Source organism: Staurois parvus, unplaced genomic scaffold (assembly GCF_062004578.1).
Source record: "Staurois parvus isolate SC_StPar_1 unplaced genomic scaffold, SC_StPar_1.0 ptg000575l, whole genome shotgun sequence".
NCBI classification, from domain to species: domain Eukaryota; kingdom Metazoa; phylum Chordata; class Amphibia; order Anura; family Ranidae; genus Staurois; species Staurois parvus.
In genome coordinates, this window is record NW_028318371.1 from 1,333,631 (window position 1) to 1,360,910 (window position 27,280).

Here is a 27,280-nt window from a genome sequence, read left to right on the forward strand (position 1 = left end):
TAGAGAATACATTCAGTTCCTCTCATCTTTCCACATTAGCCGAGCTCTTCCATGCCTTCTATCAGTTTGGTTGCACATTCTCCAATTCTCCAACATCCTTTTGATGAACTAGTGGTGTCCAAAACTCACTCTCTCGTTGTCAGGGAATGCCTGAATGATTAATTTAGTCGGCTAAATCGATTGAATCACAGTGCCTCCAATCCAAAAACCATTTATAAAAATAATTTAACTGACTTAATAATTATTCTGAGTAAATTTTAGCCAAGCAAAATTCTTTAAGAACACAACAAGACTGGTGTAAGTATAGACCGCGGATTATCAAAAAATAAATAAATATTTATCAGTGAAAATGTGGAATAGACTCCCTCAAGAGATGGTTGTGGCCAGCTCAACGGATTGCTTTAAAAATGTCCTGGATTATTTCATAGATACACAGACTGGATACTAACATTTACAGGTCAAGTTGATCCAGGGAATATCTGATTGCCTCTCGAGCGATCAGGAAGGAATTTTTTCCCCTGCAGGAGCAAATTAGATCATGCTTTGCTGGGTTTTTTGTCTTCCTGTGGATCAACTGTGGGTGTAGGATTACAACTTTTTTTTTTTTTTTTATGGTTGAACTGGATGGACTTTTGTTTCTTTTCAGCCAGACTAACTATGTAACAATAACTCTGCACCGAGTTCATTATATGAACCACTGATGTATTTATTCATGGAGATCATATCCCCCCTTATGTATTATACATGGAGATCATATCCCCCTTATGTATTATACATGGAGATCATATCCCCCCTTATGTATTATACATGGAGATCATATCCCCCTTATGTATTATACATGGAGATCATACCCCCCCCTTATGTATTATACATGGTGATCATATCCCCCTTATGTATTATACATGGAGATCATATCCCCCTTATGTATTATACATGGAGATCATACCCCCCCCTTATGTATTATACATGGAGATCATATCCCCCCTTATGTATTATACATGGAGATCATATCCCCCCCTTATGTATTATACATGGAGATCATATCCCCCCTTATGTATTATACATGGAGATCATATCCCCCTTATGTATTATACATGGTGATCATATCTCCCCTTATGTATTATACATGGAGATCATACCCCCCCCTTATGTATTATACATGGTGATCATATCTCCCCCTTATGTATTATACATGGAGATCATATCCCCCTTATGTATTATACATGGAGATCATATCCCCCTTATGTATTATACATGGAGATCATATCCCTCCTTATGTATTATACATGGAGATCATATCCCCCCTTATGTATTATACATTATTATTATTATTATACAGTATTTATAAAGCGCCAATAGTTCACTCAGCGCTGTACATTACAAAGGGGGACAGAACATGTGACAGAACAACAACAATACAATGCAAAACATGAGGGGATTGAGGGCCCTGCTCTTTCGAGCTTACATGGAGATCATATCCCCTTATGTATTATACATGGAGATCATATCCCCCCTTATGTATTATACATGGAGATCATATCCCCCTTATGTATTATACATGGAGATCATACCCCCCCTTATGTATTATACATGGAGATCATATCCCTCCTTATGTATTATACATGGAGGTCATATCCCCCCTTATGTATTATACATGGAGATCATATCCCCCCTTATGTATTATACATGGAGATCATATCCCCCTTATGTATTATACATGGAGATCATATCCCCCTTATGTATTATACATGGAGATCATATCCCCCCTTATGTATTATACATGGAGATCATATCCCCCCTTATGTATTATACATGGAGATCATACCCCCCCTTAATCTCCTCTTCTCAAGAGATAATACATTCAGTTCCTCTAATCTCTCCTCATAGCTAAGCTCCTCCATGCCTCTTATCAGTTTGGTTGCCCTTCTCTGTACTTTCTCCAGTTCCCCAATGTTCTTTTTGTGAATTGGTGCCCAAAACTGAACTGCATATTCCAGATGAGGTCTTACTAATGATTTCTACCCGGGGGGAAAATTATATCTCTCTCTGGAGTCTATACCTCTCCTAATATAAGAGAGGATTTTGCTGGCTTTAGAACCCGCAGCTTGGCATTGCATTCCATTATTAAGCTTGTGATCTACCCAGAACCCCCAGATCCTTCTCCACCATTGACTCCCCCAGATCCTTCTCCACCATTGACCCCCCCAGATCCTTCTCCACCATTGACCCCCCCAGATCCTTCTCCACCATTGACCCTCCCAGATCCTTCTCCACCATTGATTCCCCCAGATCCTTCTCCACCATTGACCCTCCCAGATCCTTCTCCACCATTGACCCCCCCAGATCCTTCTCCACCATTGACCCCCCCAGATCCTTCTCCACCATTGACCCTCCCAGATCCTTCTCCACCATTGATTCCCCCAATTGTATTCCCCCCAGTATGTATGATGCATGCATGTCGATAGTTCTCCAAGATGTTTGGAACAACCTACCCTCCGAGTTCCTTCAAAAACTGTGTGCAAATGTAGCTAGAGGAATTGGTGCTGCAAAGGTGGTCACACCAAATATCCTTCTGTTCATTTACTTTCAATGTTGTTCACCGATAAAAAATAAACTACTAGCACTTCTATTTCTGAAAGCAGTCTTCATTTACAGCATTTTTTCACACCTACCTAAAACGTTTGCACAGTTGTGTATTTATCCTGGTGTGGAGTGTTGGACATGTGGGGTAATATTCTGCCTATTTTCTGGGATTGCCCTGTAATGCACAAATTCTGGTCCCAGATCTTGCTATTGGCTCACAGACAAACTTGGACAACAATCCGGCCACCTGCCTGCTTCATCTCATGCCAATTCCAAGTATACGTAATACTTACTGATTCAGCACCTCAGTGTAGCAAAGGCATGCATCCAATGCAACTGGAGGCAGCCCAATCCACCCACTATTGGCCAATGGAACTTCAAATTTGTCAAATGACACGGAGGACCAGATGACATTCTGGACTGTTTATAGAGGACCTGATCTCGTTAAGAGAAAAATCAGAAAAAAGTAAAATGTTCTACTTTGTTCTACTATTGTAAAATACGACTTCGTATACCAGATGCTGTAAAAAAATGTTTTCATTATTTTAGGAGAACCATTCAACCCGCTACTGATCCTGGCCAGCGCTGTTGAGAATATTATCAGTTCAATGCTGTTTGGAGAACGTTTTGACTACAAAGACCCAAAGTTACATGATCTGCTATCTTACACCTCCCAACACGTCAAGAATTTTTCATCCCCATTTCACACGGTACGTTTACTGTCAGTGATTGACTTGTCCTCCTGTCTTCTACTAGCACCTTCAGTTACTGTCACTGGAAACCAGTTTTGCATGTTGCCAGGTTTCCTTGAATGACTCGTATTTGGCTCCAAACTTCACTGCCGTGTTCTTCTGTATTGTATTTTATCACTATAATTTCTGCTAACTTTAGGTATTTTTGGAGAAAATGAATAATATATTAAAGGTTAATGGTTTGGTTTAGAGTTTAGACTGGGGTTATAGAATATCTAAACCAACATCTGTTTGGTATCAGGCCTCACTTTATATACCAGGGGTGTCAAACTGGCGGCCCTCCAGCTGTTGTGAAACTACAAGTCCCATCATGCCTCTGCCTTTGGGAGTCATGCTTGGAACTGTCAGTCTTGCAGTGCCTCATGGGACTTGTAGTTTGGCAACAGCTGGGGGGGCCGCCAGTTTGACACCTGTGTTATATACAGTAGGTTTTTTTTTTTTGGAGGGGGCAGGGATTACCTGGAGGTCCTGCCTGTGACAGCCCTTACTATTATAAGCTGACAACGTTGAGACATTGCTAGCAATTAGCAGCAGTGTAGTCAGCCTGCCATGCAATCTCCTTCAGTTGACCCTTGGGCTGCCTGTCTGGTAGAAAGCCAGGGAAGAAGCCCAATGGCCAACAGAAATGGCTCACAGAACAGGCTGACAACCCTGCTGACAAATGAAAAGCAGTGACTTAGGGTTGTCAGCCTACAACATGAAGTGCTGTTACTGGCAGAACCTCCAGTTAGGAAAAATTGCACCTGATACACAAAAATGATTTTTAAAGAAAACTATATACTGTAAATTGAAGTTTATTCAGGTTATATTTTGCCTTCCCTGGTTCCTCTCCCCCCCTGCCCCCTCCATTGACTAATGACATGTTTATTAACCTACCATTTTCATTACAACGCTGATTTTAGATCTAGTGATGTCATTGCGCCACTGTAAAAATTGGGCGTGTTTTTTATTTCTCTAAATATTGGCCCATGACTAAAATGGAAGCAGAGTGTGGGGGGTCAGTAGTAAGTGACCCAGAGGTCAGTAGTAGGTGATATATAGTTCAGAGGTCAGTAGTAGGTGATATATAGTTCAGAGGTCAGTAGTAGGTGATGTATAGTTCAGAGGTCAGTAGTAGGTGATGTATAGTTCAGAGGTCAGTAGTAGGTGATGTATAGTTCAGAGGTCAGTAGTAGGTGATGTATAGTTCAGAGGTCAGTAGTGGGTGATGTATAGTTCAGAGGTCAGTAGTAGGTGATATATAGTTCAGAGGTCAGTAGTAGGTGATATATAGTTCAGAGGTCAGCAGTGGGTCATGTATAGTTCAGAGGTTAGTATTAGGTGATGTATAGTTCAGAGGTCAGTAGTAGGTGATGTAGAGTTCAGAGGTCAGTAGTAGGTGATGTAGAGTTCAGGGGTCAGTAGTAGGTGATGTATAGTTCAGAGGTCAGTAGTAGGTGATGTAGAGTTCAGAGGTCAGTAGTAGGTGATGTATAGTTCAGAGGTTAGTAGTAGGTGATGCAGAGTTCAGAGGTCAGTAGTGGGTGATGTATAGTTCAGAGGTCAGTAGTAGGTGATGCAGAGTTCAGAGGTCAGTAGTGGGTCATGTATAGTTCAGAGGTCAGTATTAGATGATGTATAGTTCAGAGGTCAGTATTAGATGATGTAGAGTTCAGAGGTCAGTAGTAGGTGATGTAGAGTTCAGGGGTCAGTAGTAGGTGATGCAGAGTTCAGAGGTCAGTAGTAGGTGATGCAGAGTTCAGAGGTCAGTAGTAGGTGATTCAGAGGTCAGTAGTAGGTGATGCAGAGTTCAGAGGTCAGTAGTGGGTCATGTATAGTTCAGAGGTCAGTATTAGATGATGTATAGTTCAGAGGTCAGTAGTGGGTCATGTATAGTTCAGAGGTTAGTATTAGGTGATGTATAGTTCAGAGGTCAGTAGTAGGTGATGTATAGTTCAGAGGTCAGTATTAGATGATGTATAGTTCAGAGGTCAGTAGTGGGTCATGTATAGTTCAGAGGTTAGTATTAGGTGATGTATAGTTCAGAGGTCAGTAGTAGGTGATGTATAGTTCAGAGGTCAGTAGTAGGTGATGTAGAGTTCAGAGGTCAGTAGTAGGTGATGTAGAGTCCAGAGGTAAGTAGTAGGTGATGTATAGTTCAGAGGTTAGTAGTAGGTGATGCAGAGTTCAGAGGTCAGTAGTAGGTGATGCAGAGTTCAGAGGTCAGTAGTAGGTGATGCAGAGTTCAGAGGTCAGTCGTAGGCGATGCAGAGTTCAGAGGTCAGTAGTAGGTGATGTATAGTTCAGAGGTCAGTAGTAGGCGATGCAGAGTTCAGAGGTCAGTAGTAGGTGATGTATAGTTCAGAGGTCAGTAGTAGGCGATGCATAGTTCAGAGGTCAGTCGTAGGTTATATATAGTTCAGAGGTCACTAGTAGGTTATATATAGTTCAGAAGTCAGTAGTAAGGGAGATAGGAGCTTTCAGTAAAGACCAACGTCTAACTCAACTACAATAGAGTTGAATTAGACCTCAAAACACCACCCAACATTCTAGTCATAACACATGGAATATGAAGAAATGGAGGATGAGGCTGCTGTGACCACTAAAATACAACATGAACACTTTTATTAATACACAAACAATTAAACACACCATGGTGAAATGAAAAGTCCCCAACTATATTTGCAAGATATGGAAATATCATAGTGTTCTGTGAATACATACACATGGAGAAGCAATATACAATATACAGGCAATATATTTCAGAGTTTGTGTATTAATAAAGCTGTAAGTGCTGTGTAATGCTATGCTATGCAAAGTATCATCAGCCTCATCCTCCCTATCTTCATCTATGTTTTATGTATTCTGAGTAGAATGTTGGGGGGGGGGGGGGTCCAATCAGGGTTTTTGGTAGTTGGGTTATATACCCACACCTGCTGGGCGTCTATACTATATACTAAGCACCTTCTGGTTACTTGACAGCTGTCATCTCATAGGGTGAGGAAGGGATATTTGATCAGATCGTCCCCCCCCCCCCCCCCGCAGCTCCACTGGCACTCGATCTCCTCCACAACTGCAGCAAAGATTCATGTAGTGTTTGTGATGGTTTCATAGTGGGGTTCGGCTCCCACTTGGTTCCTTCTCCAGCAGGCAAGGGGTTAACGGTTAACTGTTATGTGTGGCCCGCTTGGCTCCTTCCTCAGACAATGTCAGAGAACCGGCATCATCCCATGTTCAGCAACATGTCGGGGCACAGTAGGCCCCCTTCCCTTGGGGCCCATGTGCACCACACATTGCACCCATGGATGATGCTCCTCTGAGCTAATTGCATTCCTGGCAGATCTTTTTCTGTACCTGCAGCGTCATTAAGGGATAAACATTAGTTATTTGCATGCATTGCAGAGCTGCAAAAAAACAGTACATCATAATTTGTAATTCTCAGTGTTTTTTTCTCCTTGTGTTTCCACTGGTCAGGTCTGCAACTTCTTCCCGTTCCTCCTCAAGCTGCCAATAGTATCAAAAATTGCCTACAAAGAAAGCTCCTACCTGCAGAACTTTGTGCTAGATTACATTGAGGAGCACAAACGCACCCTGAATCCTGAGGCCCCCCAAGATTTGATTGATTATTTCCTGCTGAAGATGAAAGAGGTGTGTACACCAAGTGTCGTCTTGTGAAGTATCCTTGATAATCATTGGTTGTATTGCCATAAACCAGGCAATTTCTCTGGAGAATGTCTGTGTGAATGTAATTGGTTGTACTGGATTAGGATTACATTAGAGTGCAATGGTCCATTTTCAGAATTCCCCTCTCTCTTTTCCTTTCTATCTCCGCACTTCTCTCCCCTCCTCTGCCTTCATTTCTTCTTTCCCTTTCTTCTCTTCTCCCCTCTCCTCCCCCTTTCTCTTGCCTCTTCCTACACCTCATTCCTCCCTGCTCCTCTCCCTTTCTATTTAGTGCCATTTGTCTTCTCTTTCTATTTTTTTGGAGAAAGACAATATTGAGTTGGCCCCGCCCTTTGCAGCTATAACAGCTTCAACTCTTCTGGGAAGGCCGTCCACAAGGTTTAGGAGGGTGTCTATGGGAAGGTTGGACCATTCTTCCAGAAGCACATTTGTCAGGTCAGGCACTGATGTCGGGGGAGGAGGCCTGGCTCGCAGTCTCTGCTCTAATTCATCCCAAAGGTGTTCTGTGGGGTTGAGGTCAGGACTCTGTGCAGGCCAGTCAAGTTCCTCCACCCCAAACTGACTCCTCCATGTCTTTATGGACCTTGCTTTGTGCACTGGTGTGCAGTCATGTTGGAACAGGAAGCGGCCATTCCCAAACTCTTTCCACAAATTTGAGAGCATGAAATTGTCCAAAATGTCTTGGTATGTTGGAACTAAGGGGCCAAGCCCAACCCCTGAAAAACAACCCCACATCATATTCCCCCCTCCACCAAACTTTACACTTAGGTTCTCCTGGCAACTGCCAAACCCAGACACGTCCATCAGATTGCCAGACAGAGAAGCATGGTTGGTCACTCCAGAGAACACATCTCCGCTGCTCTAGAGTCCAGTGGCAGCGTGCTTTACACCACTGCATCCGACGCTTTGCATTGCACTTGGTGATGGAAGGCTTGGATGCAGCTGCTCGGCCATGGAAACCCATTCCATGAAGCTCTCTACGCACTGTTGTTGGGCTCATCTGAAGACCACACCAAGTTTGGAGATCTTTAGCTATTGACTCTGCAGACAGTTGGCGACTTCTGCGCACTGTGCGCTTCAGCATGCACTGCTCCCGCCCTGTCATGTGACGTGGCCTACCACTTGGTGGCTGAGTGGCTGTTGTTCCCAGTTGCTTCCACTTTGTTATAATCCCACTAACAGTTGAGCGTGGAATATTTAGTAGCCAGGAAATGTCACGGATGGACTTATTGCTCAGGTGGCCACCTATCACGGGACCACGCTTGGAGTCACTGAGCTCCTGAGAGCGACCCATTCTTTCACCAATGTTTGTAGAAGCAGTCTGCATGCCTAGGGGCTTGATTTTATACACCTGTGTCCATGGAGGTGATTGGAACACCTGAATCACATGTTTTGGAGGGCGGGGCCAATACTTTTGCAATACAGTGTATGTGTAAAAGGGTCTTTAACTGTAACTGTGTCTTCAATTTTTTATTTAACACATTGCAAAAAAGTGTCTGGTGGGTAGTGAGAAAGTATTAATAGTCTCTTTGCAGGATGCTTTGAACATACATTTATATGCAACCTCAATGCCCTTTGCAGCTGCTGTAATATTTGGTTCATGTTGGTTGCTTGTTTCTGCTGATGTTAATTCCCCTCTCTGTCTCCTCAGGTGGAACATGAGAAGGACCCAGATTTCTGTGATGAGAGCCTACAGGCAATCTTGGTGAGTCTGATATCGGCAGGTTCCGAGACCACCGTTAGCACCCTGAAATTCTGCCTGGTCTTGTTCGCTCACTATCCTGATGTACAGGGTAAGATCCATTTGTAGAATTCAGAAAGACATGTTATGTTCATCTGCCAAATATCCCATCCTGCACTACACCACCAGGAAAGAACTGGCTGCAGATCCACCTTTACATTGATTTGTTTATGACCTAGAAGTGCTCTGAAAAGACATAAGTGAGAACTGAAAAACAAGAAAACATTTTATTTATACTTGGATGTTGTGGAACCCCCAGGCCACATCCTCCATTGACCAAAAAATGTCTAGTCTGAGCATCTCTAACATAGCAAAACCCATCCACCATCTCCGGCCACCAATTGCAGAGTGCTGCAGGAGATGGCTAGTAGTTTGCTGGCTGTGTGGAGACAACTGGTGGAGTTCTGAGTGTTGCCAAGTGCAAGACAACTGAATAGGGTGAGAGGTACTTGTACTGTCTATAGTCGGGGCTTTTCTTCCTTCAAAATAGGTGCAGGAACTCCTCCCCTCTGAGGTATTTCTTGTCTCCGCCCCCTACCCCTGACCTTCACTTCATTCCACCCTCTACCCACCTCCCAGTACTTCTCCTTTTAGAGAATACAGGGCCAAGTATCATTTTGTGCTGCTAAATAATTAGTATGGAATTTGTCAATGATAACAAGAAAAGGAGAAACATACACCCCCCCCCCCGTAGCCAGCAGCAATAGACCCCCTCTGCAACAATTGGTCTCCAAAACAAATTATATGTTTGGCAACAATAGACCTCCAGCAGCTACAACAGATCTCCCAGCAGACAGTATCAATAGACTCTCCAGCAGCTAGCAACAATAGACAATATACCCCTCCCTCAACAGTAGATCCCTTCCAGCAACAATGGACCCCCATCAACAATAGACTCCCCCACCAGGAACAATAGACCACGACACAAAAATAGATCCCCTTCAGTGACAATAGATCCCCCAGCAGCCAGCAACAATAGATCTTCTAGCACACCCCAGCACCCCTTGCCATTACATACATTCAGTGCTGGAGGTGCCAGAACTGTGTTCCTCTGCATTCCCACTGAAAGAAAGCCCCGTCCATAGTTATGCTCCTCTTCTATTTCTAGACTCCCAACAAGTACTGGCCAACAAACTCCATGCTGGAAGCGCTCATTCTCTACATACATTTTTATAAATTCTAATAATTCCCTTTTACACAGACAGTTTAGGGAAATCTCAGGTACCTTCTTTTACATTTCAGCAAAGGTCCAACAAGAAATTGATGAGGTGACGCAGTCATTGCGCCTACCTAGGTTCGAAGACCGACCACAAATGCCGTACACCAATGCTGTCATTCATGAAATGCAGAGAGTTTTAGACCTGACATCAACTACTCTCCTCCATGCTGTGACCAAAGACATTGAGTTCCATGGATACGCCATCCCGAAGGTATACAACCATGATATATTCCAGCCTGTGTTTTTGTCAGACTGTGTAGATCAAATGGGAAATAGTAATGAGACACAGCTTATATTTTAAAAGGGGGGGGGGGGAATGCAAAATTAGTTGTAGGGTATATAGGCACATGCCATATTTCTGCTATACAAAAAAATGGACGGTTACTTATACTGCGCATGGCCAGCTACTAATTGGATGCCTTGCTGTCTGTTCATTCTGAGTTTATTTCTTTTAATATATACTTTAGCAGAATGTAATATAATGCAGTGCAGAAAAGACAATAAGAAACCATTCTTTCCTCCTACCTGAAAAAAGGTGCAAATACCAAGCGCAATGAGGTTCCAGGGGATATGTAGATGACCACATTATGGGCAGCTCCAACCACTCATCTGACCAGCAATGAGACATGAGCACAAAACAACAAATGAAGGAGCGCTCCCAACCCTGTGCAAGTCAATAGAGTCACCAGCCCAGGAACAGATCAAATCAAAACACACTTTAATGTTGGGTTAAAAAGCATGACATGTAGGAGCAGGGCTGTGGATAAGGGGGTACCACCAGTCCTCCTGTGCGGGGCCCAGGCCAGCAGGGGGGCCCTATGCAGCTGGGTGAATCAGATGTGGGCAGGGAGGATGACCAGCATGGCGGGGGAAATTACTGGAAGTGATCCCCTGTATGGGTCCCTCTGCAGCAGCTGAAAGCTGGCTTCTTCTCTTCTCCCTCTCGTTGGCTTTCAGCTGCTGCAGTTGGAGTCATACAGGGGACCGGTTCCAGTAATTGCCCCCCTGGTGCACCTATCTCCCTCCCTGTGCATCATACATTTCCACCCTTCCAACCGCACAATAGGATCCTTCAAGATGGAAATTGGGGGAAAGGTCCTCTAAATAGGTCACATTTACCATCCCCTTCCTTTTTCTGAATGATCACAGTAAGTGATTGGTACCAATCATTCATGGTGTTCATTCGTAACTGAAGAATAGTAAACTGTTTTTTGTTTTGTTTTTTGAGGGGAACCCTGTCAAGTTGGCTGTATGGGGCCCCGCGGTTTCTAACAACAGCCCTGTGTAGTGCCCAGATGGATACATCACCAAGCCAGTGGAGTGGAGAAACACATATTCCCAGAAGCTGGAGGATGACACATAATCCTGGACCCAACAGTAGGTTGCTCAGCCTAGGAGCCTCAGGAAAGTGGGAAGGGTGTGTGGATGATAGCTGCTGGGATCACTGAGATGGCGGGTCCGCTGGAAGTCACGTGTCCCAGATCCGGTTGTTATGTCATACACCTGGCGCCGCCCAAACAAGGGCTGGTGAGGGCAAACTGGAAGCCTAGGGGAGCACTCCAACCACATCAAACCAGAGGAGAGAAGCCGGTCATCATGCTTATTATTATAATACAGGATTTATATGGTGCCAACAGTTTGCTCAGCGCTTTACAATATGAAGGGAGACAATACAGCAACAATACAGTTCAATACAAGAGGGTTAGGAGGGCCTGATCCTGGGAGCTTACAATCTAAGAGGGAGGGGCTGATGGTACAAAAGGTAATAACTATGGGGGATGGACTGGTAGAAGGAATAGAAGATTCCATTATTAGCTGAAGGCGGGATAGGCTTCCCTGAAGAGAGAGGTTTTCAGAGATCGCCTAAAAGTGGGCAGAGTAGGCGATAGTCTGATAGATTGGGGTAGAGAGTTCCAGAGGATGGGGAGGCTCTGGAGAAGTCCTGGAGATGAGCGTGAGAGGAGGTTATCATGATAACCTTTCAGGGACTTGTCATTTCCTCAGATCATCAGGGTTGGGAGCACTCCTTTATTTATATATTTTTCTCCTCCTGCCTGGGTACCTGTATACTCTCTATTTACTCCTTACAACTTTCACATTTTACTGTCAGATAAACAAGTTAAAATTTGAGTATTCAGCTTGTCAGACTTTCACATGATTTAAACACAGCAGATTCTTTACTCCTGCGCTGGGGATGGACTCAGCAGAGGCTAGAATACAATGTGAATGTTCTGGAATATGCACTGCTTGCTGCCCTCAATGGACCGGGGTAGTCCAAAGTCACTAAATGCAAATGAAAAACAAAAAGGGGGCGCACCGGCCTAGTGCATTATTGTTTAAAAATATTTATTGAAGTAATAAAAAAGTAGGTATCATACTCACAATGGAACACAAAGGTGTTCAATCCATATAGCATCTGAGTCCACAACGATGGAACCCTGGATGACCAACTGGCTGACGCGTTTCGTGGACTCAGCCTCTTCCTGTGGTGGCTCTGAGGAAGAGGCTGAGTCCTCGAAACGCATCAGCCAGTTGGTGGACTCAGATGCTATATGGATTGAACACCTTTGTTCATTGTGATGTGCCTGTTTTATATGTCCATTGTGAGTAGGATACCTACTTTTTTATTCTTTCAATAAATATTTTTAAACGATGATGCACTAGGCCGGTGCGCCCTCTTTTTGTTTTTTCATTTGCATGTCACATGATTTAATCGGCACGGAGCCTGTAGAATGAGTTTGTATAAAATAGACTCTGTCTCCCTCCTTTACCAGGGCACCATCATCATCCCATTCCTGTCATCGGTGCTCTATGACCCCTCTCAATGGGAGACACCAGAACGGTTCAATCCCGGACACTTCCTGGATGAGGAGGGCCAGTTCCGCAATCGGGTGGCCTTCATGGCATTCTCAGCCGGTGAGAAACCTACATTATGCTGTCAGTTCCAGGCCGGGGTGAAGTAATCCATTTCTTCGCTGTAATACATAGAAATATTCTATCACACAAGTCACTGCAGATATGACGTCTCGGAGAGTCCCCGTGATCATTCAGGAAAGACCCCCTCCACCCCCACCATACCAGAAAAACCTCACCGCAATCACCATACAAATGTGTGAAAAACCTGAATATTCTAACGCATATAAACCTTCTGTAACTAACCCCTCGCCCTCCAGGGGATCCCCCCCCCCTTCCTGATCAGGCCATTTTTTGCAATATGGTGCTGCGTTACCTTAACTGACAACTGCGCGGTCATGCAACGCTGCACCCAAATGAAAGGTACGTCCTTTTTTCCCCCACAAATAGAGCTTTCTTTTGGTGGTATTTGATCACCTCTGCGGTTTTAATTTTGTGTGCTATAAACAAAAAAAGACCAACAATTTTGGAAAAAAGTTATATTTTTGACTTTTTGCTATAAAACATCCAGTAAAAAATTTAAAAAATCTAATTTCTTCATAAATTTAGGCCAAAATTTATTCTGCTCCATGTCTTTGCTAAAGGAAAAAATCCCAATACGTGTAAATTAATTGGTTTACGTGAAAGCTCTAGTGTCTACAAATGGTGGTATAGATACTAGGATTTTTTTTTTATTCTAGTAATGGCGTTGATCAGCGACTTATAGCTGGACTGCGGTGGGCATTCTGACACTGGGGGGGGAACTGACTTGGTGTCACTGACATCCCAATGACACTAATAAAAAGCACTGACACTGCACTAATGACACTGGGCGATCAAAGGGTTAACTGTGTGCTGTGTGTGTTTTACTACGGAGACATGCTGTGCAGAGAAATACAAAGCAGCATGTCCTTGATGGCAGAAGAGAGACCTGTGTTGTTTACACTCAGGTTTCTCCCGTCAGCATTCCCCAACGATCGCCAAGTGCCGGCGGGGAATCCGGTAAATTACATCCTTATGGCGGTGCGGGCAGGCCGGCACGCGCGCACCCTACCCAGTAATGCAAATCACGTATATATACACATGTTTTTGCGCAGCCCTGCCACCCTTTAGCAGTAGCTCTGCTATAGGGCAGCGGGAAAGTGGCTAACGTTAGTACTGTTGCTCACGCTATTTGTGTTCCCACAATAAAAGCATACAAATATATAAGTAAATAAGTGCCGCGCAGTACAAATACTCCATGTATATTATATATTTCATATATTTTGGGTTGTTTTGCAGTAATGCACGGTACATGATGATTTATCACTAGGAGTATTTGTACTGCGCGGCTCTTATTTACCTATATATTTCTTTCTCCACCACCATATACTTCCAATTTATTCTGCCTCCACAGCGCTCTCTTGCCTATTCTTCCTCTGTCATAGTCCCCGTAGAATACCCATTATTGATGCCTAGGCTGACGTCACCCCCTCAGCCATGCAGAAATGTTCATCCCTAGTGACTGGTATTTTGTGGTGGCAGAAAAACAGAACGAGCAATAATGGAGGACAGTGAAGGTAAGTAGAAGATTGTTGGGAGATCTTTGCCAAGGAGCAACGCTCTCCTTAACCACTTCCAGTCCGGGGACTTTCCCCCCCTTCCAGTCCGGACACTTTCACCCCCTTCCTGTCCGGACGCTTTCACCCCCTTCCTGTCCGGACGCTTTCACCCCCTTCCAGTCCGGACACTTTCACCCCCTTCCTGTCCGGACACTTCCCCCCCCCTTCCAGTCCGGACACTTTCACCCCCTTCCTGTCCAGGCCAACTTTCAGCTTTCAGCACTATCACACTTTGTATGACAATTTCGCGGTCATGCAACACTGTACCCTTATGAATTTTTTAACATTTTTTTGAGACAGATAAAACTTTATTTTGGTGATATTTATTCACCGCTGGGATTTTTATTTTTTTGCTATATAAATGAAAAAGTCCAAACATTTTGAAAAAAAAAAGAGTGTTTTTCTTATATCATTTTGCAAATAAATAATCTTTCTTCATAAATTTTGGCCAAAATGTATTCAGTTATATTTTTAGTTAAAAAAATAACACAAATTAGTTTATAACCAAAAATTATAATTTTTTAAAAAATGTTTTTAAATTTAAATTTTAATTTTTTATATTATTATTTATGTGTTTTTTTTCTTTTTTTGCATTGATTGCTTTTATACCCATAAAAGCTGTAAATGCAATCATTTTTTCTTCTCTCTGGCTGCATTCTTGCAGCCTTTGAGAAATACTGTGTGAGCTGTGATTGGGCACAGCTTGTCACATGGTACAAGGCTGTTGTAAATGGCCCTGTACCATGTGACCTCTATGATCATTCACAGATTTCACGAGTAGTAAGAAGTGATGTCAGCAAGTGACATCTCGTTTGCTTCTGTTCATATGATCACTGATTTGGCAAGCAGTGATCACATGATTGGGACCTCACACAGATTTCCCGTACAGCGATCTGTGTTCCAGGGAGCGCGCACAGGCAGTAAATGCGGAGAACGTTTATAAACGGCCTCCCACTTCGGCACTGCTCCCATCCAGCTGTCTATGTACATGGGCTGGGCGGGAAGTGGTTAAATAAACACCTCAGTTAAAATGGAAAAATAAGCCCTAAAATCCATAGGTAGAGAACCCAACCCAGATCTTTTGCTTCTCATCCTGAGCATGATGTAATGTACTAAGCCACTTACATAAAAAATCTCCTTTTTTCCCGCTAATCATTTTTTTTAATACATATGTCCAGAGAAAAGACTACTTTTGTTTTTTTGGGGGGAAAAGGTGGCAGTCCTGAAAGTCCATCTATATTGTTGCAGTAAACATACCACCATGAAGGGAGAGGATACCCACATGGAAGAAAAATACACATGAAATATATTTTAAAAATATTCTTCCCAAATATATTGACATATATGTGAAATACTACAATTTTGGCCATATTCAATGTATTTCAATAAATACATATATATACTGCATGTTGAAATACATTTTTAGATATTACAAAATATATGAAAAATATTTTTAAAAATATATATTTTTTTAAATATATTCTTCAGATTTTTTTTAACATATAAAAAAGTCATTTTAACATATATTTTTACATATATTTGTAAATGCATTCCAAAAAGGTAGATTTGTATTTTTAAAGACAGTATATTTGAAATGTATTCTTAATTAAGGTGATTGTAGCCGTATTAGTGAACTTGCGACAGAAACAATTGAGTCTGACGTGACACTTTTTTTATTTGCACTAACATACAATTTTGAGGACGAGCTTTCGGGGAGTGTCCCCTTCTTCAAGGTCCAGGTAGTACTACTTCACAAAGTTTTAGCAGAATGTTAGAAAAGATGTTGAAAGGAGGAGAGAAACAAACAAACAGAAAAAAAAACAGAAAGAAACACACACAGATGTACACAGCAATGGTGATAAGACTTGGATTAGACTAGAGATAAGACACAGCAAAAGCAAAGACTGGTGGGGGGGGGGGGGAACAACACTCACAGAGGGGGTCGTAAAACTGTTGGATAATGAGTGAGGAATCCCATGTCCAAATTAAGGCCGTTATCTCTTGTATCAAATAGAATTATCATTCTTCGTTCAAAAGTTTTTCTTTCCTGAATAGTTTTGAAATTTCCAATAAGTGTGTCTGTGCAAATTCATCCTTGTTTGCAACTTCTGTCCTGTTAACAGGAAAAAATACAGACATAGTGTCATAGACTAAGTGGTTAGCACTTCTGCCTGGCAGTACTAGGGTCGTTGGTTCGAATCCCAACCCCGGCATTACCTGCCTGGAGTTTGCATGTTCTCCCTGTGCCTGCGTGAGTTTCCTCAGGGTACTTGCTGGTAGGTTAATTAGCTCCTGTCTAAATTGTCCCTAGTATGTGTATGTATGAATGTGAGTTAGGGACTGTAACGTAATGGACATGAAAGATTTGAGTGGATAAAGATTTGATCGGTGGAAATATGGAATCATAGCCATAACAGGTTGAGTATATTAGATTACGTCAGGTCCTTTCATTGCAAATGTGTGTTCAGGAACAGACACTCATTCCATGAAGGATGTATGGAGGGAAATGAATAGAAGGTACAAACAAATGGTCTGGGATCAGATGTGTATGTATACACTATTACTCAATAGGCCTTACAGACTCAATCATCATTTAGCATCAATTAGCGTTAATTAGCCTAAAGCCCCGCCTCCTGGAGGTGACATCTTTGTGTTAATGAGATCACCTGCTGGAAAAACCTGTTTAGGAATTTGTTATAGGAGACAGGACGGCTAGGTTTGTGCATTCATCAAAGGGGTATGTTTAATCTCTTATAAAAGATGAAATATTAGTTGGAAAGAGATGGAAATGCTTCCGTTGCGCAGGGCCTGCTGTGCGCTACATTTGCATATAAGAATCATATTTGTGGTTTGGAGAAAAAGCCAGGAAAATGCATGGAATGATTAGATGACGCGGGGGTGCGACAGTCTGATGGTGTTTGGTACTGTTGCGATCGGGCTGATGCGCTGGTGTCAGAAATCCAATCCCCGACTTGGTGTTCAGGCCAGTCTTGGCCCAATTGAACTTGGGCAGGTCCATACACAGTACCTCTTGTGGGCAGGTCAGGACCACCTCCCCCAGGGTCAATTGGCCGAAGACTAATGTCCCGCCCATCTCCTAATCCCAATAAATTGGGTACACGGACATTTGGACATCTGTGATCCGTACGGAGCTGGTTCGATTGACCAATGGATTGCTAAGTTTCTGGTTTGCTCCAGCCGCAGGGCAAAGTGTTATTCTGTCTTTTTATTCCCTTTTATTTTATAGTAATTAGTCATTTGTGTGTCTTCTTATATCTTTTGTATTTTCTGTAACTTTTTATATTTTGTACATATTTTATGCACTGCCCACTTTGGGAAATTAAATCTTAAAATTAATTAGTGAACTTCTGTGTATTTAAGCACGTGCTCATATCTTCGGAGAGACTAGATCGGAGAGATTAGATTGGGTTATATTGTATTGTATTTTAGTGCCTTTAAAACGCTCGGTTAAGCTCATTGCCAATCTGTATGCAACTGCACTGTGAGTGGGCAGATTGCACACAGATTGCAAAGGTAACAGATCTGCCAGACGGAGATCTGTGTGTGTGTGGTGTCTCAACAGACCGTTCTGCGGATAAACTGTTGGGTGGTGGCAGGCTACCTTTGTGTTGCGTCTGGTGTGGGGGGGTGTGGACAGTGGAAGGGTTATCAACATGGGGGTTCAAGCTAGGATAGCTGGAGGGACCTTAGAAGGGTGTGTGATTACTAAGCTGGTCCTCAACTCTAATCAGGGCCCCAGGTTGTATGTAAGATCGTATCTGCCAGTGTGTGGTCAACCAGCTGGATTGGAGTGGAGTCTCCATCTGGTGGTGGCCAGAGGTAGTGCGGGCTGTGAAAAGGTATCACGGCTGATCTTATATATGGTTTTAGATTCTTAAGTGTAAATCCCCTTTATTCCCCCTCTTTACCACCCTGTCGCGGCCACACGTGCGCGTCTCGGTTAGCTAGTCGCTGTTGGCGTGGCGTGTGGTGGACACGTGACAGGGTGATCGTTGACAAATCCTTGACAGGGACCTTAGATTGTACGCTCCTTGAGGGATAGGGACTGATGTGATTGTACAATATATATGTAAAGTGCGGAGTACATTGATGGCGCTATATAAGTACCTGAAATAAATAAATAAATGGTCCCTAGTGGCCTCCATAGAATCCATTCCCCCAACCTGTGATCCATAGTGGCCTCCACAGAATGCAATACCCCACCCTGTGGTGCATAGCGACCTCCAAAGAATCCAATCCAGCAATTTATAATCCATAGTGGCCACCATTATGGATCCTGCTAGCTGTTCAATTTCCAAAACTGTGAATGTATTTGGGTATGATTAGGTGGAGCGCACCACAGGGAACCAGAAGGATCCGCTCAACGGGGGATTTTATCCTGAACTGGTGGGTCCATAAACGATCCAGGGATTCACTCCTCAGTTCTTGTCCTCCATTCATCTCCAGCCTTATGCACATTACTGCTAAGAAATATCACTGAAGTTGTAAATGTGATCGATTTGATATTTTATTACACAATGGAGTAAAAAAAAAAAACTATGTTCCTGTATGGATTATTTCTTTACCTCATGAGCAAATTTTCTTCACCTTTTCTACAGGAAAGCGTGTTTGTCCCGGAGAGAGTTTGGCCAGAATGGAGCTCTTCTTTCTCCTCTCTGCTCTGCTCCAGAAATTCACCATCAAGCTGCCCCCAGGAGATGAGCGTCGGGACTCCAAATGGCTGCATGCTAACAAATATGACATTTTGTCCAATGCTCAGCTGTGCGCCGTCCCCCGAGCATTGTCCACCAAGTAACCTGAGATATTACTATGAAATGATTTGTCCACCAAGTAACCTGAAATATTGCTATGAAGAGATTTGTCCACCAAGTAACCTGATATATTACTATGAAATGATTTGTCCACCAAGTAACCTGATATATTACTATGAAATGATATGTCCACCAAGTAACCTGATATATTACTATGAAATGATTTGTCCACCAAGTAACCTGATATATTACTATGAAATGATATGTCCACCAAGTAACCTGATATATTACTATGAAATGATTTGTCCACCAAGTAACCTAAGATATTGCTATGAAATGATTTGTCCACCAAGTAATCTGAGATATTGCTGTGAAATGATTTGTCCACCAAGTAACCTGAGATATTGCTATGAAAAGATTATCTCAGGGCTTCTTTGTGGTGGACCTCCATACACAAGTATAATTTGCAACAAAATTAAAACTTTGGCATGCTTTACTACAATCTGTGTAAAAGGTTTTTTTCATTTTAAAATAATATTAATACCTTCAGTAAGGTCCTGCGCTGTCCACTAATGTAAGGGTACACTTCTCCCACTGACCACTAATGTGAGGGTACACTTCTCCCACTGACCCCTAATGTAAGGGTACACTTCTCCCACTGACCACTAATGTGAGGGTACACTTCTCCCACTGACCACTAATGTAAGGGTACACTTCTCCCACTGACCACTAATGTGAGGGTACACTTCTCCCACTGACCACTAATGTAAGGGTACACTTCTCCCACTGACCACTAATGTGAGGGTACACTTCTCCCACTGACCACTAATGTGAGGGTACACTTCTCCCACTGACCACTAATGTGAGGGTACACTTCTCCCACTGACCACTAATGTAAGGGTACACTTCTCCCACTGACCCCTAATGTAAGGGTACACTTCTCACACTGGCCAATAATGTAAGGGTACACTTCTCCCACTGGCCAATAATGTAAGGGTACACTTCTCCCACTGGCCACTAATGTAAGGGTACACTTCTCCCACTGGCCACTAATGTAAGGGTACACTTCTCCCACTGACCACTAATGTAAGGGTACACTTCTCCCACTGAGCACTAATGTAAGGGTACACTTCTCCCACTGACCACTAATGTAAGGGTACACTTCTCCCACTGACCCCTAATGTAAGGGTACACTTCTCCCACTGACCACTAATGTAAGGGTACACTTCTCACACTGGCCAATAATGTAAGGGTACACTTCTCCCACTGGCCAATAATGTAAGGGTACACTTCTCCCACTGGCCACTAATGTAAGGGTACACTTCTCCCACTGACCCCTAATGTAAGGGTACACTTCTCCCACTGACCACTAATGTAAGGGTACACTTCTCCTACTGACCACTAATGTAAGGGTACACTTCTCCCACTGGCCACTAATGTAAGGGTACACTTCTCCCACTGGCCACTAATGTAAGGGTACACTTCTCCCACTGACCCCTAAAGTAAGGGTACACTTCTCCCACTGACCACTAATGTAAGGGTACACTTCTCCCACTGATCACTAATGTAAGGGTACACTTCTCCCACTGGCCAATAATGTAAGGGTACACTTCTCTCACTGATCACTAATGTAGCGAGGACATTTTTCACTATTGTGAGCAGGTTGTTTTCTTTGTATATCTATTTGTTATTAAATAAATGCTTTGCTTTATCAGATGGTTATTAAAGTATTAATTGGTCAGGAAGGGGAGAGGGGCAGACAGACCCTGACGTGTTATGGGATGCCATTGAAAAGTCCCCTGTAATAAGCACTATGGTGATCAGAATATTATGGAAGAATTCATCCAATTGAGTCTTTAAGAAATTTGGAATGTTCCCATTACCAGTCCTTAGAACAAAAGAGCCAGAAATAAGTAGAAAAGAAATGTAATTACGTGGCTCTTTGTGTTTTCCATGTTTTTGTGGACTTTGAGGCACGTCTCATAAGAACATGCAGAGCTCCCAGAGGTGTTCCTTGGATTCTCGAAGGGCCAAACATGCTTGCTTCTACTGAATGGTAACCCATCACAAACTTCTTTCCCCGAGTAGATGAAACCCCAGAGATGAGGGTGTGCAGAGTATGAAACTATAGGGACAGTATTGACAGGTCGCCCTGGAATAAAAGGTACACACAATCCTTCACTACACTGGAGGGGGGATGGAGAATGTTTCCTCTATTGGTGGCATCTCACTGGAGAAAACCCGTATGTGCTGGAATCTCACTATACAGATGATGTACCCCAAGGTGAGAGAGATGCATGTGTGTGATCAAGGTGAGGCCTCACTGAGGAAAGACCATTGTCTGAGTGTGCTGGTGGAAGGATCCTACAGAGGAAAGAGCAATGGTGTGCCAAAGGTGAGATCTCACTTGGAACAGACCAATGTGCGTGTGCTGGGGGTGTGATCTCACTACTAGAACATTCTTTATTGAAGGAGAAGTATTGCCCAGCTCTTTTGGCCAGACTTCTATGGGTCACATGAGTGCACTTAGCTCTGAACTTCTGTGACCCAGATTCATAGCAGCAGTGTGGACTATTGCACTCCTGGCGTATGACATTAAATACCGTAAATTCTGAGCTGTCTGTAGAAAGGTAAGAAAATATTGTCCCATTTCCTATGTCACCATTTTTTGCCTGTTTTTCCCTCCAGGGGAGGGCTGTCATCCCCCTGTATTTTTACAGATGGTTTGAAAAAAAAAAAAACCCTGCTTGCCCTCATGTCTGTGTTGTGAGTTTATGTAAAAAAAGTCTCAGGTGCTGAAATGTGGAGCATTTCACCACCAGGTACTGCAGTTGTCCTGGCACTGTTAGTCCAACAGTGACACCATAGTTCTGGTGTCTGTAGAGAAGCACCGCTGACCACCAATACTAGGTGTTTGTAGTGGGATGTCTGGGTCACACAAGAGGATTGCCCCTGTAATGGGTTCTTCTGGGCTACATTAGGCACCTGTAACAGATCACTTAACTTTACACCCACATGGAAGAAAATGTTATTTTACATGTATTCTTCCCAAATATATTGACATATATGTGAAATGCTACAATTTTGGCCATATTCAATATATTTAAAATATATATGTATGTGTGTGTGTGTATATATATATTGTGAGAACTCGCTTCCAGTGGTAGAGCTTTTCCTTTCAAAAGCACACAGCAGCTCGCTTCTTTTTAAAGGCCTTTTTGCCCAATTTTATTTAAAAGTACATCCCGTAACATAAAGCTTCCCACGCAGGGGTATCCACCATCAAGCAAAACAACAAAGATTCAGCCTCCTGGCTTGTACTCAGTTTGATGTCTGTCTCCTGCAGACTCTTCCCAAATTATGGCTCTTGCACACAGCTGGCCACTAGCACACAGCTAGTCTGGCTTCCACCTCTCCTTCGTGGAGCCCTCCTGACTCCTGTCTTCCGGGTGGAGGACTCCTGTCTCCTGGGTGGAGCCCTCCTGACTTCGTCTGCCGGGGTGGAGCCCTCCTGACTGCGTCTGCCGGGGTGGAGCCCTCCTGACTGCGTCTGCCGGGGTGGAGCCCTCCTGACTGCGTCTGCCGGGGTGGAGCCCTCCTGACTGCGTCTGCCGGGGTGGAGCCCTCCTGACTCCGTCTGCCGGGGTGGAGCCCTCCTGACTGCGTCTGCCAGGGTGGAGCCCTCCTGACTGCGCCTGCCGGGGTGGAGCCCTCCTGACTGCGTCTGCCGGGGTGGAGCCCTCCTGACTGCGTCTGCCGGGGTGGAGCCCTCCTGACTGCGTCTGCCGGGGTGGAGCCCTCCTGACTGCGTCTGCCGGGGTGGAGCCCTCCTGACTGCGTCTGCCGGGGTGGAGTCCTCCTGACTGCTTCTGCCGGGGTGGAGCCCAGAACCCTGGTCCTGACTTCCACAAAAAGGCCTGCACGCACCTGTGCAATCAGCGCACTGGCTGCTAGAGATGAGCGAATCGAACTAGGCGAACCGGAATTCGAGTCGAATTTCAGGAAATATTCGATTCGCGTCGAAACCGAAATTTTGCCTACTTCGGGTGCGCGAATCGAACATTTCCCGATCAGCCGGCAAAAGTGTCCCTGCAGTGAGCTCCGCTATTTCTGACAGTTCTCTGACAGAAGGAACACATGTTTAGCGGTTGAAACATTGTATCTATTAGTTTCCATTTAGGATACAGATGTTTCAACCGCTGTACATGTGAAGAAGCTGTGAGAGAACTGTCAGAAATAGAGGAACTCTGCACATACACTTTTTGCCGGCATGGAATTATTCTTCTTTTCATCCTACTTCTTCTTCTTCTTCTTCTTCTTCTTCTTCTTCTTCTTCTTCTTCCTCATCCTCTTCTTCTGAGGATGAGGATGAGGATGAAGAAGAAGAAGTAGGATGAAAAGAAGAATAATTCCAAGCCGGCAAAAAGTGTATGTGCAGAGTTCCTCTATTCTGCAGATACACTTAGAGGAGCTCTGCTGATACACTTAGAGGAGCTCTGCACATACACTTTTTGCCTGTTTGGAATTAATCTTATTTTCATCCTACTTCTTCTTCTTCTTTATCCTCATCCTCAGAAGAAGAAGAAGAGGATGAAGAAGAAGAAGAAGAAGTAGGATGAAAATAAGAATAATTCCAAGCCGGAAAAAAGTGTATGTGCAGAGCTCCTCTAAGTGTATCTGCAGAGCTCCTCTAAGTGTATCTGCAGAATAGAGGAACTCTGCACATACACTTTTTGCCGGAAACCGCTGTATGGAGGGAATGTCCCAGAACTGTCAAAAATTGACTATTTCTGACAGTTCTGGGACATTCACTCCATACAGGTGTTTCAACCGCTGTATGGAGGGAATGTCATGGAACTGTCAGAAATAGACTATTAATGACAGTTCTGGGACTGTCCTTCCATGCAGCGGTTGAAACATTGTATGTATTTGTTTCCATAAATGGATCCATTTATGGAAACAAATACATACAATGTTTCAACCGCTGCATGGAAGGACAGTCCCAGAACTGTCATTAATAGTCTATTTCTGACAGTTCCATGACATTCCCTCCATACAGCGGTTAAAACAGCTGTATGGAGTGAATGTCCCAGATCTGTCAGAAATAGACAGAAACTGTCACAGAACTGTCCTTCTTCTCATCCTTCTCCTTCTTCTCATCCTTCTTCTCATCCTTCTTCTCATCCTTCTCCTTCTTCTCATCCTTCTCCTTCTTCTCATCCTTCTCCTTCTTCTCATCCTTCTTCTCATCCTTCTCCTTCTTCTCATCCTTCTCCTTCTCCTTCTTCTCATCCTTCTCCTTCTCCTTCTTCTCATCCTTCTCCTTCTTCTCATCCTTCTCCTTCTTCTCATCCTTCTCCTTCTCCTTCTTCTCATCCTTCTCCTTCTTCTCATCCTTCTCCTTCTTCTCATCCTTCTCCTTCTTCTCATCCTTCTTCTTCTCATCCTTCTCCTTCTCCTTCTCCTTCTTCTCATCCTTCTTCTTCTCATCCTTCTCCTTCTCCTTCTTCTCATCCTTCTCCTTCTTCTCATCCTTCTCCTTCTCCTTCTTCTCATCCTTCTCCTTCTTCTCATCCTTCTCCTTCTCCTTCTTCTCATCCTTCTCCTTCTTCTCATCCTTCTCCTTCTTCTCATCCTTCTCCTTCTCCTTCTTCTCATCCTTCTCCTTCTTCTCATCCTTCTCCTTCTCCTTCTTCTCATCCTTCTCCTTCTTCTCATCCTTCTCCTTCTTCTCATCCTTCTCCTTCTTCTCATCCTTCTCCTTCTTCTCATCCTTCTCCTTCTCCTTCTTCTCATCCTTCTCCTTCTTCTCATCCTTCTCCTTCTTCTCATCCTTCTCCTTCTTCTCATCCTTCTCCTTCTCCTTATTCTCATCCTTCTCCTTCTCCTTCTTCTCATCCTTCTCCTTCTTCTCATCCTTCTCCTTCTCCTTCTTCTCATCCGTCTCCTTCTTCTCATCCTTCTCCTTCTTCTCATCCTTCTCCTTCTTCTCATCCTTCTCCTTCTCCTTCTTCTCATCCTTCTCCTTCTTCTCATCCTTCTCCTTCTCCTTCTTCTCATCCTTCTCCTTCTTCTCATCCTTCTCCTTCTTCTCATCCTTCTTCTTCTCATCCTTCTCCTTCTTCTCATCCTTCTTCTTCTCATCCTTCTCCTTCTTCTCATCCTTCTCCTTCTTCTCATCCTTCTCCTTCTCCTTCTTCTCATCCTTCTCCTTCTCCTTCTTCTCATCCTTCTCCTTCTTCTCATCCTTCTCCTTCTTCTCATCCTTCTCCTTCTCCTTCTTCTCATCCTTCTCCTTCTTCTCATCCTTCTCCTTCTCCTCATCCTTCTCCTTCTTCTCATCCTTCTCCTTCTTCTCATCCTTCTCCTTCTCCTTCTTCTCATCCTTCTCCTTCTTCTCATCCTTCTCCTTCTCCTTCTTCTCATCCTTCTCCTTCTTCTCATCCTTCTCCTTCTTCTCATCCTTCTCCTTCTTCTCATCCTTCTCCTTCTCCTTCTTCTCATCCTTCTCCTTCTCCTTCTCCTTCCTCATCTCCAAGGGCATTTAAATTAAAGGTACAGTGTTCTGCACTAATTTAAAGGCTCTCTGAAGCCTAGAAACCCTTTAAATAAGTCATCTTCGTAGCGGAGAAATTCGCATCGAATCGAATTTCACACTGGAATTCGCCGAATCAGCCGAATCAAATTTTTCATTTCTTCGCTCATCTCTACTGGCTGCTCTCAATACATGGGCCCAGGATTGGAGATTTCATCCCTCCCAAATCTCTTAGAAATCTCCAGGCTACAGGTCCCAATACAGGCTTTACAAACCAAAGAGGAAACTTATAAACCAGTTTCCTCTGCATTATGAGAACTGCCTGGAGTCCCCCATCCTGTATGGTTGAGAATCCTGGGTGTCCATCATGATTTCCACTGTGACAGGATACAGCACTGCCACAATATATATATATATATATATATATATATATATATATACATACTGTATATACAGTGAGGAACAGAAGTTTTTGAACATCCTGCGATTTTGCAAGTTCTCCCACTTAGAAATCATGGAGGGGTCTGACATTCATATTGTAGGTGCATTCCCACTCCGAGAGACAGAATTAAAAAAAAAAAATTCAGGAAATCACATTGTATGATTTTTAAAGAATATATTTGTCTTGCACTGCTGAACATAAGTATTTGAACACCTAAGAAACAGCAAGAATTCTGGCTCTCAAAGACTTGTTACTGTGCCTTTAAAAAGTCCACCTCTACTCCACTCATTAATCTAACTTAGTAGCACCTGTCTGAGCTCTTTAAAGACACGTGTCCACCCCACAGTCAGTCAGACGCCAACTACTACCATGAGCATGACCAAAGAGCTGTCAAAAGACACCAGAGACAAAATTGTGGACCTCCACAAGGCTGGAAGGGGCTACGGGGCAATTGCCAAGCAGCTTGGTGAAAATAGATCAACTGCTGGAGCAATTGTTAGAAAATTGAAGAGGCTAAAGACGGCTGTCAATCTCCCTGGGACTCTGGCTCCATGCAAGATCTCACCTCGTGGGGTATCACTGATGATAAGAAAGGTGAGGAATCAGCCCAGAACTACAAGGGAGGAGCTGGTCAATGACATGAAGAGAGCTGGGACCACAGTTTCAAAGGTCACTGTTGGTAGAAGACTACGCCGTCATGGTTTCAAATCATGCATTGCACGGAAGTCATCACATGTCCAGGCCCGTCTGAAGTTTTCCAATGACCATCTGGATGATCCAGAGGAGGCATGGGAGAAAGTCATGTGGTCAGATGAGACCAAAGTAGAACTTTTTGGTCTAAACTTCACTCCTCATGTTTGGAGGAAAAAGAAGGATGAGTTGCATCCCAAGAACACCATCACTACTGTGAAGCATGGGGGTGGTAACATCATGCTTTGGGAGTGCTTTTCTTCCAAGGGGACAGGACGACTGTACTGTATTAAGGAGAGGATGAATGGGGCCATTTATTGTGAGCTTTTGAGCAACAACCTCCTTCCCTCAGTCAGAGCATTGAAAATGGGTCGTGGCTGGGACTTCCAA

At 43.6% G+C, this 27,280-nt stretch overlaps 1 protein-coding gene and 1 long non-coding RNA gene across 2 annotated transcripts in view; one reads left to right on the forward strand and one right to left on the reverse strand.

Annotated features, from left to right (window-relative positions):
* Window positions 1-19,725, forward strand: part of LOC149450308 (cytochrome P450 2C3-like) — a 32,536-nt gene extending 12,811 nt beyond the window's left edge. The window contains exons 4-9 of the mRNA XM_089692031.1: window positions 3,133-3,293; window positions 6,789-6,962; window positions 8,650-8,791; window positions 9,982-10,169; window positions 12,733-12,874; window positions 19,071-19,725. Coding sequence (XP_089548157.1) covers window positions 3,133-3,293; window positions 6,789-6,962; window positions 8,650-8,791; window positions 9,982-10,169; window positions 12,733-12,874; window positions 19,071-19,267 — 1,004 coding nt within the window. The 3' untranslated portion in view covers window positions 19,268-19,725. The remainder of the gene's footprint in view (window positions 1-3,132; window positions 3,294-6,788; window positions 6,963-8,649; window positions 8,792-9,981; window positions 10,170-12,732; window positions 12,875-19,070) is intronic.
* LOC149450295 (uncharacterized) overlaps window positions 1-27,280 on the reverse strand; it is a 1,099,640-nt gene that overhangs the window by 824,857 nt on the left and 247,503 nt on the right. The gene's annotated exons all lie outside the window — the stretch shown is intronic.